The 16,348-nt window shown below is 37.8% G+C and overlaps 1 protein-coding gene across 10 annotated transcripts in view; it reads right to left on the reverse strand.

Moving 5' to 3' along the window:
* Positions 1 to 16,348, reverse strand: part of TENM3 (teneurin transmembrane protein 3) — a 399,040-nt gene that overhangs the window by 303,732 nt on the left and 78,960 nt on the right. For all 10 annotated transcript variants that reach the window (XM_033160981.1, XM_033160987.1, XM_033160989.1 and 7 more), the window contains exon 2: positions 6,505 to 6,807. In XM_033160981.1, coding sequence (XP_033016872.1) covers positions 6,505 to 6,736 — 232 coding nt within the window. In that variant the 5' untranslated portion in view covers positions 6,737 to 6,807. The remainder of the gene's footprint in view (positions 1 to 6,504; positions 6,808 to 16,348) is intronic.

The raw sequence follows: 16,348 nt of genomic DNA on the forward strand, positions 1-16,348 counted from the left end.
ACTTTTATCTTTTTTCTCCATTTTGTAAACTCTTTACAGCAGGAATAAGATATTTGTTGGTGTGCAGGCTGAAGGTGACAGCAGTCAGTTGGTTGTTACCAGAGTTATCCTACTAGCTACACAGTTCTAAAAAACCCATAGGTAAAGGTAAAGGGACCCCTGACCATTAGGTCCAGTCGCAGACGACTCTGGGGTTGCAGCGTTCATCTCACTTTACTGGCCGAGGGAGCTGGCGTACAGCTTCTGGATCATGTGGCTAGCATGACTAAGCCACTTCTGGCAAACCAGAGCAGCGCACAGAAATGCCGTTTACCTTCCCGCCGGAGTGGTACCTATTTATCTACTTGCACTTTGATGTGCTTTTCAACTGCTAGGTTGGTAGGAGCAGGGACCGAGCAATAGGAGCTCACCCCGTCGTGGGGATTCGAACCGCTGACCTTCTGATCAGCAAGCCCTAGGCTCTGTGATTTAGAGCACAGCGCCACCCACGTCCCAAAAAGCCCATACTTTTTAGTTTAAAAGAAAGCACCAATTCATTTCAGTCATGTTCATGTTTTCCTTACGACTTTAATTCAGATCCAATAAACCTGCTTTGGTCTGTTTATACATGTTAATGTTAGGATTGCAAAGGGTAGTAGTGAGCCTTCAATAAACAGAATCAAACACACCACTGCACATTATGGAGTCTCTATTACTTTACATAGTATCTGAGGGCATCAAAGAATGGCTATAAAAAAGCCAACTGAAAATGTATCCTGACAAGACAAAGGCAAGGATGGCTGGCAGGCATTGTAACCTGGGGCTTTGAAGACACCCGTCACAGTAAGTCCAGTTCCCTTGGTCATAATGCTTGGCAAACCAGGGTGCAGTGGTGATATGAACACATTCACAATCTATCTGGTTGGAAAATTTTAAGACATAGTTACTTTTATTAATGCCTTTCTTTACCTCAAAGTTAGATTAAAGCCTTTTAAGACTGTTCCAGAAGCTGCATTTGGTATAGAATTTACACAGGGTAAATTTCGCGGGGTGGCACAAAACGCAGGGTTTGCAGCACCAAATGGCACAATACTAGCACAAAACTTTGGCTTCAGTTGGGGGGGATCCTGAATTTTGGGGATCACACATTAATGAAGCTGGAGTGCTTTGCTTTGGTGTTCTATGGTCTTTCAAGCAAAAAGAAAGAAAGAAAAGAAAGAAAGAAAGAAAGAAAGAAGAAAGAAAGAAAAGAAAGAAAGAAAGAAAGAAAGAAAGAAAAGTGACAAATGGCATACCCTTACAACTGTCACTAAAATTCACAAAGGTTGTTTCTTGAAAGTTTAATCAACATATAGACATTTTAATGTATTTTAATATTTTTTGGAAGCCGCTTGGGATAGTAATAGCAATAATAATAATAATAATAATAATAATAATAATAATAATAATAAAGATTGCTGCTGACTGTCCCACAGTTATGAAACTTCCTCAGGAGAGTTGCTCATCACAACAGTTGAGTACCTTCATAAAGTAAGGCCCTTCTGCTCTGGCTGGCATTTTGTGGTTTTGGAATTAAACCAACAGAAGACAATTTTATTTTCCATTTTATTTTATTTTCTGTTTGTTGCCAAATCTCCAGCCTTACAGTTAAAAAGCTTTTACACCTGCAAGCCAAAATGTTCTTACCAAGGGAGTAGGAATTCAAAAGGGCTTGTAAAGAAGGTGGGACATATACATTTGGTATGTAAGAATGATAAGACAGATTTGTTTAAGTGGTGTGTTTAAATACAGGCATTTAAAGTTTAAAAGAAAGAAAACCATGGTAATTTAAATCTTTTCATGCTGCAGTTGACATTTATAGCAACTGAATAAGATTAATCATATAGCTCTCCCGATGATTCATGTTGAGTAGCTAATATTTAAAAAGTAATAAACTTTGGATTCACATTAATTAAACACTGAAGTTCTGATTAATGTTTTTGATTTTTGCAGTCCTTAAAAAGACAGCCTTATAAGTCCAGTGATTTTTTTTAAAAAAATTAATATTTGGAACAGGGTAGGTAAAATACAGCAATGGAAGCAGATGATGGGCTTGTTTTCAAATACACTTTGCAGTTAGCTATCCTGTAACCTCAATGTAAATTCTATGAAAATCCAAATACTGGAATTATCATAAATATGCAAAATAAAATTGCATTAATGCAAATCAATTTGCATAATTTAGCCTTGATAGCAGAACATTGTATGTACACACTTAGATAGTAGAAAGTAATTTACATTTCTTTATCATCATCACATCTATCTATAAACAAGCTAGTATACACTACAAAAAGAAGCTTTAAGTAATGATTTCATAGTACCAAATTTCCACTCAGAATCAAGATACTATACAAACAGAAGTTCATCAGTTGCCTACTTCAGCTTTTATTTGACCGGCAGACAAGGTACTGTGGCACCTTGGACACTTTTTTTTTTTTTTAAGTCATACTACATTGTGTGATGTAGAGAAGTATTTTAATTAGAACAGAAGAAGAGCCTTGCTGGCTCAGACCAAAGGCCTACTGGTATTTCTTCTGGTGGCCAACCGGCAAGAAGCCTAAAAGCAGGCTCCAACTGATTGTATATTAACATAAAAATTATTACCTTTACTTATTAACATATCAGCGTACTTTGTTTCTTTGCAATATACCAAATGCAATCTCTTTCTGAAGAAGACCCAATGTAAAGAGGTTAATCTTCAAATGCTAGAATGATTTATACTTTTATGTTTATTAAAATATGCTCCTTGACCCTGTCATTATCTAAGCATGCCAAGGGTAATATGAACTTTCTCAAAGCTACCAGTAGTAATCACAGCTGCTAAAACAGCAAGCATTAAAAGAAGCCAATAGGCCAGACCAAATGCTTTTAAAAGACCAACCAATAAACTGGATAGACCCATATGCCACTATAGATAATACTCCAGGAACTGCCATGTCACTCCAAGTTCAGCTGCCAAAACCCCATGTATACTGGCTGCCTGGTATCTTAAGGAATTATACAATTTTGTGAAGAACATGGTGCAGTAAGAAAAAAAATAAGTACTTTCTACCATATTGCACTAATACCCCTATTAATTCTTTAAGCACACATTATAATACAGCACTACAAATGCACATGTGGGTCTGATTAAGAAAAGCAATAGATCTATACTGTAAATACATTGTTTTTCTGAACTTGCTCAAAACAGCAATCCACACTGCATAGAAATTTCCTTTTAAATTTCCTTTAATTTTGGGACGAGTAATGGATTGTATAGCAATAAACTGAAGCTCAATCTAGATAAAAGGGTAGTTAGAAGGTGGTTATTTGAATAAAGAACAGTCCTAGATGGGGTTGCACATTGTTGGCGTCTGCTGAGAGATCCAGTGTTGTCACTGGTGGCCCAAGTGGCATCCATCATAAGCTGTACCTTTCACCAGTTATGCAAAGATCGGTGTGCCTCCTGCAGCCTCTCCTGGACACAGATAGTATGGTCTGCTGTCCATGCCCTAATTATCTCTACACTGTACCACTGCAATGTGTTGTATAGGAGGGTGCCTTTGAAGATTTATCAGAAAGGTCAGTTCCTACCAAATGCAGCATCTAGTTTACTGTGACCAACTACAGAGAGCATCTATCACCAGCTGTTATAAAGCAATGATGATTTCCAGTTAAAATTAAAAATGCTGCAGTTACCTATAGAGCTATCCATGGTTTAGCACCAAACCAGAATACATCGGGCGGGGGGGGGGGGCGGTAACATCATTGCAGCTCCCCAGCTTTTCCCTTTTGGAGGAGATGAACTGGTGAGAAGATAACAAAATTATTTAAAATCTGGCTGCTGTGGCTTCTGTGGCCACTGAAAAAGCAGCAAAAATAGCACTAGAAAGTACAAATAACAAAGGTTAGCTATTTATATTTTACTCTTAATTCTGATTTTCATATAATACTTGCTACATATTAAGTGTGACTCAAATTAGATGTATTAAAATGAATGAACATGACTAAGTTAGGCCCATTAATTTCTGCGAGTCTACTTTGAGTCAAAGTTAGCTGAATGCTACTCATTGAAATTATGCGTAAGTTTATCCAACTGTTTACTTTGCTGTATTTGGATCTATTTGATATTTGTAATTATTTGTTTTTCAAATATCAATCTGCATTTTGATTACTGTAATACTTATTGTGAGATGCTTTAGACATTGCTAATCGTGGAAAACCAACATATAAATAAACCACATCAGCTGTCTGAAGGATTCTCTTTCACCACATGAACCTGACCAAACTCTATACGCTTGGAAACCCTCACCAAGTCGCACCAACATCTCAGGTTGGTGGTTAGAGAAAGCATATTTTCAGTGTCGCTAATTTTGAATGCCCTGCCCAGAAAAAGCTTACCTGGAAGCCCATTCTGATTCCTTTGTGATGCTAGCAAATATTCTTTAAAATTTGTCCAGGCATTCTAGCATATTCAACAACTAGTTTAAGGGTTCTTTAATGGTTCAGTGGTGCACTGAATAGTCATAGTACAATTTTTGTAAATTTATATTATTTTACTTCTTGATTGTTAATGTACCGTTTTGTACTTTCAACTGTATGCCACCTTGAGAATTAATATACAACAGTAGCTCACAAATTTTCTTTAAAAATAAAATGCAACTATTTATAATTGCTTCTGAATTTACAGTGCTTCTGAATACTAGTTGCTGGAAATGAAAGGATGGGAGAGTGTTATTGTGCTTGAATCCAGCTTGCTGGTTTCCCACAAGCATCTGGTTGGCCATTGTGAGAAGAGGATGCTGGTCTAGGTGGTCCATTGGCCTAATCCAGGAGCCCTTATGTTCTTACATTAGTTTAAAATTAATGAATCAATAATTCAGTAAAATAATTCAAGGCAATTCCAATATTTATATCCTTTGAAGAGAAAAGCTTAATCATACAAATTTAATTCTTATACTTATTATAGAGAGAAGTGGTGCAAGTCCTTTTTCAAAAGTATTTCTGACATTCTGCTCTGTCCTGATCAAGTTGCCTCTGGCTGACCAGAAATAACGTGGATTAGCTGAACACATGGATTAGCTGAACACCATCCAAGGGAATGGTGGTAATTTACTAGAACTTGCCATGCTTATATGCCTCCTGAAGTGAACAGTACTGCAGTATTGCAGATAGAGCCAGGCTACAATGGAAGCATCTGAAAGTACCCTGAGGTAATGCCACATCAATCCTAATTATAGTCTAAAGTCGTTTATCTAAAGGACAGGAATATCCTGAAGAATGACAATTTCAAGTTTTACATACGTTCTGTTGAAGCCGTCTTCCAACAGTCTAGTTATGCATTGCTTTATAAGACCAAAACCACTCAGTATTTCAACTGTATGTCAGCAAATTACATCTGTATTGCCACAAGTTCCCTAGCCCTGGTTTATCCATAATGATTCATGACAGAACCTGAACCAAAGACATTGAAGTTCATATTTCAGTAAATCTTCTGGGGAAAGTACTTCTGTAATAACGAAGCAGTTGCAAAGTGCTTTTTTCCACAGCCTGTCAATGTTCCTGCTGTTGGGACCAACCTGTCTCAAGAGACAATGGAAGGCACCTCCAGGGGTAAAGTCAAACTGCTACACTAACAGCACCAAAGTGACCTCTCTGGGGAGGAAGCCTGGGCAGTGTGTATGGAGACCCTGGGCTGCCCAGACAAGAAGACATCCCCTTGGCCTTGCTGATGTGGTCCAAAGGAAAACAGCAATATATTTGGCACCAGCTTGGATGCAGGAGTTGCCAGAAGGAGGCTTACAAGGGACCATCCAAACGTCTTAGGGACTCCACTCTGGATTGTGCAGGGCTTACTCCTTAGCCTTTCCTTCTCCCGAAGATATCCCACAAGGCAGCAGAGGTTTAGGATTAGTGTTTTCCTTCTCCTAGATGGGCTACCTTCACAGATTGACGAGTCCCATTTGCTCATGCCTATATACATACGTTCCTGTAAAGGTGCTTAAACATCACAAGTGGTAGTGTCAAAAATGAACTGGAAAAGACAGGAACTTTGTTTCCTTGGTACAGCTCCACAACAATATGGCAAGTCAAAATAGTTCTGCAGTTGTCTTACCAGCTGTGTGGGCTGGCAAGGAACCAAGGCTGAAGCCTTGTTGCTTTCAGGGACTGAGTACATTGCAGTAGTATTTCTAACCCACAAAATAAGAATCTCACAAATGTTCCAAGTAATGCCTTTGTTGTATTTGATTTGGAATATACATGGGGAAGAGGACATTCTCAGCAAACCTTAGAGATTAAATCAGAGTATTTTTTAAAGTAATGATCATTTCTAAATCGCCTGCCATTTGTTAAAGGAGTGTAAAGCAAATGCAACAGTATTATGAGAGAAATTTAAAACATTCCTGAACCATTTATAAGACTGACATTTAGGGATCACCTAAAGTATGAATTCTGTATATTGGTATACAAATGTATCTGTTAACTGCATAAGAATATTATGCCTACCTTGTCTGCTATACTCATCTTGCTCCCGGTGGACCAAGTCTTTTACCCGGTTTCCATACAGCAATCTGGAGGAATCATGATCAAAAGCTTTCAAAGTTTCACTTGAGCTGTAGGACTTCTGTGTAGGAACTCTGCACTCATCGTTTTCTGTTGAAGAATTTGTGTAACGCCGTTCCTTGTCTCTTCTGCCCTTTGTCAGGGAGCAATAAGGTCTGCGTTCTTTCACATCCATGCTTCATTCCTTCTGTATGCACATTAGGCCAGATAACTTGAAATTCTGATCGACATTCAATTTAAGTCCACCTGTAAAAGGATTAAACAGATAATATATAATTTATATATTTGTATAATACTATATATGCAAAATCAGGTATGTAAGTAATAGGAGCAAAACTACTAATCAAGCTACATAAAGCTGACTTTTAGCTGTAATTGAACTGTGTTTGAGAGAGACCAACAAAAGGTAATTGCGTGGCAAGGCCCCAAACCAGCCCCTTGTTAAAATAATTCACACAGACACAAAAAATTTAAGTTTAAGGTTATTGGGCAAAATTTTGGCCACAATTTTATTGAATTACAGAAATGTGAGTGGTATTGGCTTAGGCATTGGCATAGACTATATCAGACTCCTGCCCCCTTTGCAGGAAGTCAAAAAGGGTAAACCACCCAGTGAGGGAGCCACATCGGGGGATCCCCCTGCAGCTCTCCTTGGTGTCCCCAGAGGCCTGGCATGGCCCTGGCCCCTCAAGTAGATTTCAGACAAGATCCAGGTCCTGGATTCCTTTAATGGAATTGTTGTTGTTGTTGTTGTTCAGTCGTGTCCGACTCTTCGTGACCCCATGGACCAGAGCACGCCAGGCACCCCTATCCTTCACTGCCTCTCGTAGTTTGGCCAAACTCATGTTAGTAGCTTCGAGAACACTGTCCAACCATCTCATCCTCTGTTGTCCCCTTCTCCTTGTGCCCTCCATCTTTCCCAACATCAGGGTCTTTTCTAGGGAGTCTTCTCATCTCATGAGGTGGCCAAATGGAATACCCTTGATCAATGGAGGGGCAGGTGATGGATGACCTCCCCTCCCCCAAAATTCAATCAGCCAAAGCCTAACTGCCAAACCTTACAAAGTTGTGACGATTGCTAAGAGGTAGGCAAAAACCAAGTGGCCAGTGCTAATTTGCCAAATGGAAAAAATTCCTACTCAGTCCCTGACCCAAGACAGGTGACCAACCAAAGTCCAAAGCAAGGCCAGAGAACAAACAATAAAACAGGGAGGGTGGGTAGGTGTCCGGCAGCGCGAAGCAGGTGTGAAGCACGTCATGCTGCAACTTTTAAACCCCCCACGATCAGCCCACTCAAAAATGATTGGCCAATAGGCCTGGGGTGATAGTGGTGCCACCCTGGCATGAAGGCGTTACTCTACCCACGCCAGGGTGGGGGTGGAACTGGGTTGGGGGCCTGCCCGCAACCAGGACCATTCTAAAGGTGATCCCACTTATTTAGCAGGATGACTGATACCTTAGCTGAGAGATCTTGGCCAACAAAGAAAATTACAGCATGAAACCCACAAATTGCTGGTATGCTCTCTTAATGCCAACAAGTGAATACATCAGGGGTGGAAAATGTTTTCTGGCTAGAACACTAGAACTTTATCTTCACCACCCCTTGCAGACCAAAGTTGGCAGGTGGGTGGCAATGCCCACCTGTCAATCGCCTGGCATCACAGTGATTTGTTGCAACTTTGAAAGCGAGCAGAGCACTTTCAAACAGCCCTTTGTAAACTTCTTCATGCAGGGAAGATTGTGTTTGAAAGCCTTGAGCAAGCTGTGCACCTACTGCCCAACAGCTGATAGAGGCATCTCACCCAAAAAAACAATGAGGGGGCTGAAAGTGCTCTGGACCCTAGGAGCTGGCACCTATGCACAGAAACATATATGAATATAACAGAGAAAGCAATTATGTGAATTTTCACTCAACAAGTAGAAAGCAATTTCTATGACACAATAATAATTTGTTGTAGATTTTAAAATTTATGAAATGGGTTTTGCACAAATGACTGTGTCACTATTTTGCCTTGAGACGTAAAAAAATCCTCTCAGAACCTAAATACCTGATGATAGCTCATAAACAGGGCTGCTATTTCTTGTAGTAACATGCCATTTCTCCCACCCACCTTTTGTCTTCAGGAGGAAGAACCTAATGATATCTTTTTCCTCAGTGCTCCTTTCAGTATTAGATATTTGAAATATGCCACTTAATTAAAATACAAAGCTTGAGCAATGGAATGTGCCAGTTCCTTTCCAAAAGAATATTACACTGAAATACAGAATTCATCACTACGCAATATCAAGCTGTGCTTCTTTCCTGTCCAACAAAAGAAATCTAAAATTCCTTTCTATCTGCTCACTTATTGCCTTCAGAGCATTTTGTTTCAAACAAATTAATCAGACATCTCCCTTAAACTGATTTGGAGCATTTATTTAATTTGCAATCATATTGTGATTCAGAATTCTAAGAGGAACAGGTCTTTCAGCATCTTTTCTTATCAAAACTATTCTAGAGGGCTGAAATGCTTTCCTGTATGAATCTCAGGTTTTATATATGAAATACACATTGTGAATACCAAAATCATCCTTCTAAGAATTTTGTTACACAAAAATAATTTTGTTACATTTCAAAACTAGTAAGAAGAAGCATTTTGTAGACCTCTTGCCCGAATGTCAATTCCTACGTATTAATACAAAAGTATTTCCAGTGCTTATCAGTGGACTACTCTGATAGAACATGTATGATTTTTTTTATCGAAAATGTGCACTGCTCCAGAAGGTCCAGAATTGCACTGATACCAGGGGATGAAAAGCCTGCCAACACCAATATCTTTAATACAACTTCTATATTATTCCCGTATTTTTGCCATCAGTGTCCACGTTTGTCCTGAATTTAATTGTTGAAAGTGGTCATCCTTCTCTGAGAAAAAGGTTTGCATTCCTGCTCCTTCCATCCATTATTATTTCAGCTCAGCTAGCTCGGTTTCCAATAAGCTTCTTTCCTCATCACTGCTGCTTCTAAATGTATACATTCTAGGCTCTTTTCCCTTGCCATCCATTTTTCCAGTGCTACCTATATTGTGATCTTGCAGTAGGAAACTGAAGGTATGCAACCATACCTTTAAAAATCCTTTAAAAATACTTTTAAAGGAAGAAGGAAGTATTTTGAAAGGGAGATATGTGGAGGCTACAATCAATAGAATCATTTCAAACCATTACACATGTTTTCCCTTTTCAGATATCTTCCTTTCCCCTACAAAACAATGTAGGGGATGATGAGAGTAGTGGGTGGCATCTGGGAATTTTCCTTCCCAAGCAAGGAAGGTGGTGCCTGGAGTTCCCACCCATCCTGTTTCATATGGTTTAAATTAGAAGCTGATTATGTTCCTAGCATTGCTTAACATGTCTAGTTTTTTTGAGGGGGGAGGCAAGTGTGTAACAGACAGAAGGACAAAAAGCAAATCATGTATGTAAATCAAGAATTCACAGAATTACTCTGTAGAAAATTTGCCCCTTGAAAAGAAAACCAACTGTATGCTTTTCCATATGGAAAGACAAACATCCAATATGTATTTAGAAAGGCAGGCAGTCTGATAGTAAAAAACTTTCTGCAGTGTACTACAGTACAAACACTCCTCTAGAAAGCTGCAGAAGAGGAGTTGAACTACAAAGCATGAATTTCTGCTAAATTTAGAAGGGTATTTAATGTTGAAACTTAGAGATTGTCAATCAGCAAAGGAGGTCAAGAAAAATAAAATGTGCTTCTGGCGTTTTAGTGTGGAGTTTCTTGAAACTGTTGGCTTTTTAAAAAAAAATACTTTCACTACCACAATGCTGTCTCATTATTACATGACATTTTCACCTTGTCATACTATGAACTTCTTCAAACTGAAGGCCTTTTTTCTCAAATCAAGAAATCAAAGTAGCTTCTCAACAAAGCAAACCAATGACAAATAACATGCAACTTTTAGAACTGAGGTTATAACTTTATGATCATTCTTTATGCCAAAAAGTACCTGAAAGGTAAGTGAATTTAAGTGCCAACAAATTTGCTAACTTAAAGCGTAAATGAACCCTTGGTCAAACTTTAGTATGTTTTCATTTTCTTTCTTATCTCTATCATGAGGAGCATGTTCTAAAGGGAGTTACCAAAATGCTTTGGCTATCTTCAAAATATAAGTGAAACCCCCCACCAAAATTGCATAACTAATTATTTCAACAATTTATACCATTTTTTAAAAAAAACATGATTACATTAAAATACTTCATTACAGATTTTTCCTATCTATTGCTCTCACATGCAAAGAAGTGTACAGATTACTAAACAGGTTCTCCACAATTAATGAAATAACGGCACAACATAAAGTTATTTTCATTTATTTTTGTAGTTTTAACTGTATTTTGAAACAATGTATGATGTTTCTTTTTATATTGTAAGCCATCTAGGAAATATTATTGATAGGTATTAGTGATAGCTATTGACAGGAACTCAGTTCCGGCACCTCTCTGGTGGGCGCCATTGCCAGTATGAGAGAACAAGGGAGTTGTTTGTGGTAAGTTCTGCCACCTCTTTTTATAGAAAAATAGCTCTGAATATTCAGAATTGGCCAAATTAACGGGGAGAGTAAGAGACCAAAGAGACCAAAGGTTTCAATCGGAGTGGGGTAAATTTTTAGATTATATGAAAGACTGTAAAAATTGGTAACACTTTCGGGTGATGGCAGAATTCTTGCACTAGGATGACATGTTAAGACAAAGTGAGGAAAACAAGTCAGCAAAATAAACAGAAATAAGAAAAAGCGAGGAAGTAGTGAGAAGTTAGAAAACCAGAGAAAAGAAGGAGGGAAGTCAGAAAACTCGACGGAGTTTTATGTAATATTGTAAAATATTGTATGTTCAACTTGTTTGTATTTTATTTGCTGGAAAATAAAAAAAAATTCATGAAAAAAAAAGAAAGAAAAATAGCTCTGATTAAAATAGCCAGGTGAATGATACTCTATGAAATGCTTAATTCAAAATAATATTTCCGAAGATTAAATGTTTCATCTATAGTTTTCCTGGTACGTCAAAATAAATGGTTTGTCATGACCTGAGGGGACCATTTCATACACATGAATACTGTGTCAGAGGATGTTTCTTCAACATTTTTTAAATTCTTATTTTAACACACACACACACACACACACACACACACACACACACACAATCTTTATATCAACTGTGTGAATTTCTATATCTAGCTGGGAACTATACATGCTTAGGAGCAGGCTTCTGCTCATATATCTGGAACTGCAATCACAGTGACAGAACAAGAAGCTGAGACTGCACATGTGGGGTTATTTCAGAGATTAAAATTCCATGCATATTAAATTTACGATGCATAATAAAAAAGTAACGGGTCAAAATGGGTCAATACCTGAAAATGTGTTTTTAAAAAAAATATATATAACAAAAATGATGTTTATTTTCACACATTTCTTCCATCATGGAACACAAGGTGGTGTACGTGTGGTTCCCACTGGGCCTCCTACCTAGACATTGACCAGCTATGGACCTGCTCAGGAGAAAGAATATGTAAATATATAGGAATATGTAAGTAGTCAACCTTTTGGACTTTCGCCACCCAAAATATTGAAAGATACTTAAAACTTCCATTATACTAAATTAGGACGAAGTCTGATTGCTCTGCTCCTAATCCCAAACACAACCAAACTTTAAAAGGTAAGGTAACACCAGTAATTCTATTAATGGTTAAGTACAAAGTTTCAGATCTCTTTAGAAACCTCAGTCTATTTTTTTCCTACAGCTCTATTTACTGATATAGAGTATGCCTAGAATTAAAGTATATTAGAGATAAGAAAAGGAGATGAAAATAGTGGATTTAATGGTTGGCTGTCAAAGAGGGAAAAATAACAATACCGTACTATATTGGTTCCCTAGAGCTGCAAACATATATTATTATAAAATGTACAATGGTACTTCGGGTTAAGAACTTAATTCGTTCTGGAGGTCCGTTCTTAACCTGAAACTGTTCTTAACCTGAGGTACCACTTTAGCTAATGGGGCCTCCCGCTGCCACTGTGCGATTTCTGTTCTCATCCTGAAGCAAAGTTCTTAACCTGAGGTACTATTTCTGGATTAGCAGAGTCTGTAACCTGAAGCGTCTGTAACCTGAAGCATCTGTAACCCGAGCTACCACTGTATTTGAATTATTGCTATGTAGTTTAGGCTTTGGGGTCATGTTACACAGTGTTAACTGCAATATCCAGCTAAGTTTTTAGCATGCCTGCAGGACTTTTAAACTTCTATGGAAAATTACAGCATTCACTTCAGAACAGTAGTTTCACCCACCAAGTTCTCTTAAGGATTATTATGGTTTGGCAACATGATTCCAGTTCCAGCTAATGCATATAATGCCCTCATCATCCTTCATATGCTTTGTATGTCCTCTGTACGTTGTGTAGTTTTAAGAGAAAACATTTGGTTTAGATTTTTTTTTTTTTTTTTAAGAAAACCAGCTAAATTTGAAAGGCACTAGCTGACAATACTGTATGGATATTCTCCCTTAAAAAACACAGCCACACACAGAGAGAAAAGTAAAATCTACAGTAAATCACAATTACAAATTCAAAATTGATGTTAATAACCATGCATCATATGGATAAAATCCACAGTGATTATAGCAATAGTTCACAAACTGGAGTAGGTTTCACAAGGGAAACTTGGAGCAGAGTGGATAACTGGCAGGTGGGATATAAAATCTTTTGTAACGAAGAATCAGCAATTGGAATATCCTTTAATATATGATGTTGCTGACTTGTAAGAGTACCAAACCAGCTCCTCTTTCCAAGCACTCTTATATAGGATGCTATTATCTCCTTCATATCTTCTGTTCACTAACAGCGGCTGAGAGAGGTTTGATATCTCTTCGAAAGCACGTCATAGTGCAAGTAGATAAATAGGTACCGCTCTGGTGGGAAGGTAAACGGCGTTTCCGTGCGCTGCTCTGGTTCACCAGAAGCGGCTTTGTCATGCTGGCCACATGACCCAGAAGCTGTACATCAGCTCCCTCGGTCAGTAATGCGAGATGAGCGCCACAACCCCAGAGTTGGACACGACTGGACCTAATGGTCAGGGGTCCCTTTACCTTTACCTAGTCTTCCAAAAACATCTTGTTTCTAGAACTTTTCACTCTGTCCTAGGTTTACAAAAGCCTTAATTCCTTAAATATCTCTCAGCGCCCCCTTTCATTATTTCAGTTTGTCTAATGACAAGGATTAATGCTACAAAGATAAACCATCCATTTTCCTTTTACATTTTGATAGGGAAAACGAGGAAAAATTAGGAACAGAAGTCATGAATGAATGAATGAATGAATGAATCTTTATTTGCGTCAGCCATCAGCCATAGCAATAAAACTACAATACGATATACAGTGAACCCTTGGGGTAGCGAACGTGGCAACCCCGGATGTGTATACTTCCGGTTTTTGCCGCATGTGCAGAAGCGCTCAATCGCGCTGCACGCATGCACACAAGGGCACCTCCGGTTACAAAGTTTTCAGGATGCGGCTGGGCCTCCGGAACGGATCCCATTCGTAACAGGAGGTATCACTGTACAAAGAATAGAAATAAAAAGTCAATTATATAAAATACATTTTAGGGTTTTGAATTATATATTTTTTTCTGGCCACAGCTATTAACGTATTACATTGCTAGTGTTTAAACTTCAGGTGTTCTCTAATTATCTTTTAAACAAAAGAAACAAAAAGAGATTAAAAATAAAAGAAACACATAAACAACAAAATATTGGTTGGTTGGAGCAATAATTTAGAACAAAAAACAACAACTGTATAAGATCATTTTTCCAAAACTGAGAGGGCAGGTGATATCAACACCGGATAATCCTCCTTTTAATCAAACTCCCTATTAAAAAGTGAATGTAATGTAAACACATTACAAGGCAACTTGCTTATTTCAGGCTGTTCTGCTCATGGAATTTTTCTGCTACTGCAGGAATCTGTTCTAAATATAGTGATAAATGTCATGTCTCTGCTCACTTGTGTAATAATGTATTAAGCCACTGATCAGTTCCAACATTCATTTTGAAATTGAAAAGCTTTTTCAAAAGCAATAGAAACAGTTACTGTAAATTTATACAGATAAATTACTGACAGATGAATATTGACAACTTCAAAATGTATATGAACAAATAATGAACAAAATATATTGGAACTGAATTTTGTGGTGTGTATTTATGCTGCTCTGTTGCCAGTCTCTTCCTGCTTTATACAGGAAGAGATCCATAAAACTTTAAAGTTGTAAATTAAGTAATCAGAAGACAAAATAGTCATTGGAACAGAAGTATACAAGACAGTGGATTGTCTATTTTTAAAGGAAGACATAATATTGCATACAATTATTCTTTTAAGCTTATTCCTTTGTGAATTTATTAACTCTTAAGCAATAACCTCCTGGATTGATAGATAGATCGATCGATTGATAGATAGATAGCTAAAAAAAACACATTCTCTCAACAACAGAATATATTTTCACATATAAAAAAGGGAAAATAATAAACCATTACACCTATGCTAACATGAAAAGCTTACCGGTAAATAAAAACTGGAGTTTTACATGGTGGCATGGGAATTAAGAACTGGCCAGTTCCACAAAAAAGGACACAATTCACATAACTAATCATCCATAAAACCTATTACAAATAAACACAAGAAAAATTCAAAACACACAGAAGAGTGATGGAATTTCCACTTCAGTGACTGATAAAGTGAGATATGTCAGAAATCAACTGAGCTGGAAAAATGATGCTCTGAAGAGGTGCTTAAGATGATCTGTAGCTATGGTGTACCATTAGTCAAACTGATGACTCTTAATACATGGATATTTCGGGTCATCATATCTAGAATCTTAAATATCAGACGGCTGTCTTCATGTACAAAATAGCGAAGTATGATTCTAAGCCGGTATTCTGAATAAAGAAGCCTTGTCACGAGACCAAAGTCAAAACTCTCTCCAAGCCATCAACAACCCCTATATTTTAAGATTAATCAAATACAAAATAGCACATGATCTGTTTTCTCTTATTTTCCAGTGCTGCAAAATGAACAGGTGGCTAGGGTGTAAAGCTGTTCACCAAACGGGCTTGATCTTTAACAAGTACTGTACTAAATTTCACAGAAGGCTTGCTGGCACTCAGAATAGGTATCCCTTCTTCTCCTACCTCTCCCCCCACTTACCCTTTTGAGTCAGCGGAACAGAGGAAGGCAGCAGAGGGGACTCCACAGGAACTGATGGAACAAGATTCTTTACTAAAAATGGACCTTGGGCTACTAGTTTAATAATCCCCACTGAGAACTTTATTTACTGAAGGTATTTATATACACCTTCATTTTCAGAATTTCTAAACAGTGTACATAAAAAATCATGCAGAGAACATACAAAGAAGAAGAATTAATTATAAAAACAGAAATCTACCTTAAATTGCTTGCTGAAATAAGAAGCATTTGCCCTGCACCTGAAATTCAGCAAGGAGGGTGACTGTCTAAGTTAGTTTATATATTTTCATTGGTTTATAACACTTCCTTCTTGAGGAAAATTATTCTAATGACATCAGATATCTATCCTTCATGAAAAAGCTAAATTTATTGGGGTCTTTGGAAAACACACAGCTTGTCTCCTTTCCCAGACCTAATTAAGTGGGCCTTCAACCAGAGGGAGGAATATGCTGCCTTGAGTTCTGTCAGGGGGAAAGGCAGGGTATAAATAACACTATCATCATTATC

Source organism: Lacerta agilis, chromosome 9 (genome assembly GCF_009819535.1).
Source record: "Lacerta agilis isolate rLacAgi1 chromosome 9, rLacAgi1.pri, whole genome shotgun sequence".
Lineage (NCBI taxonomy): Eukaryota > Metazoa > Chordata > Lepidosauria > Squamata > Lacertidae > Lacerta > Lacerta agilis.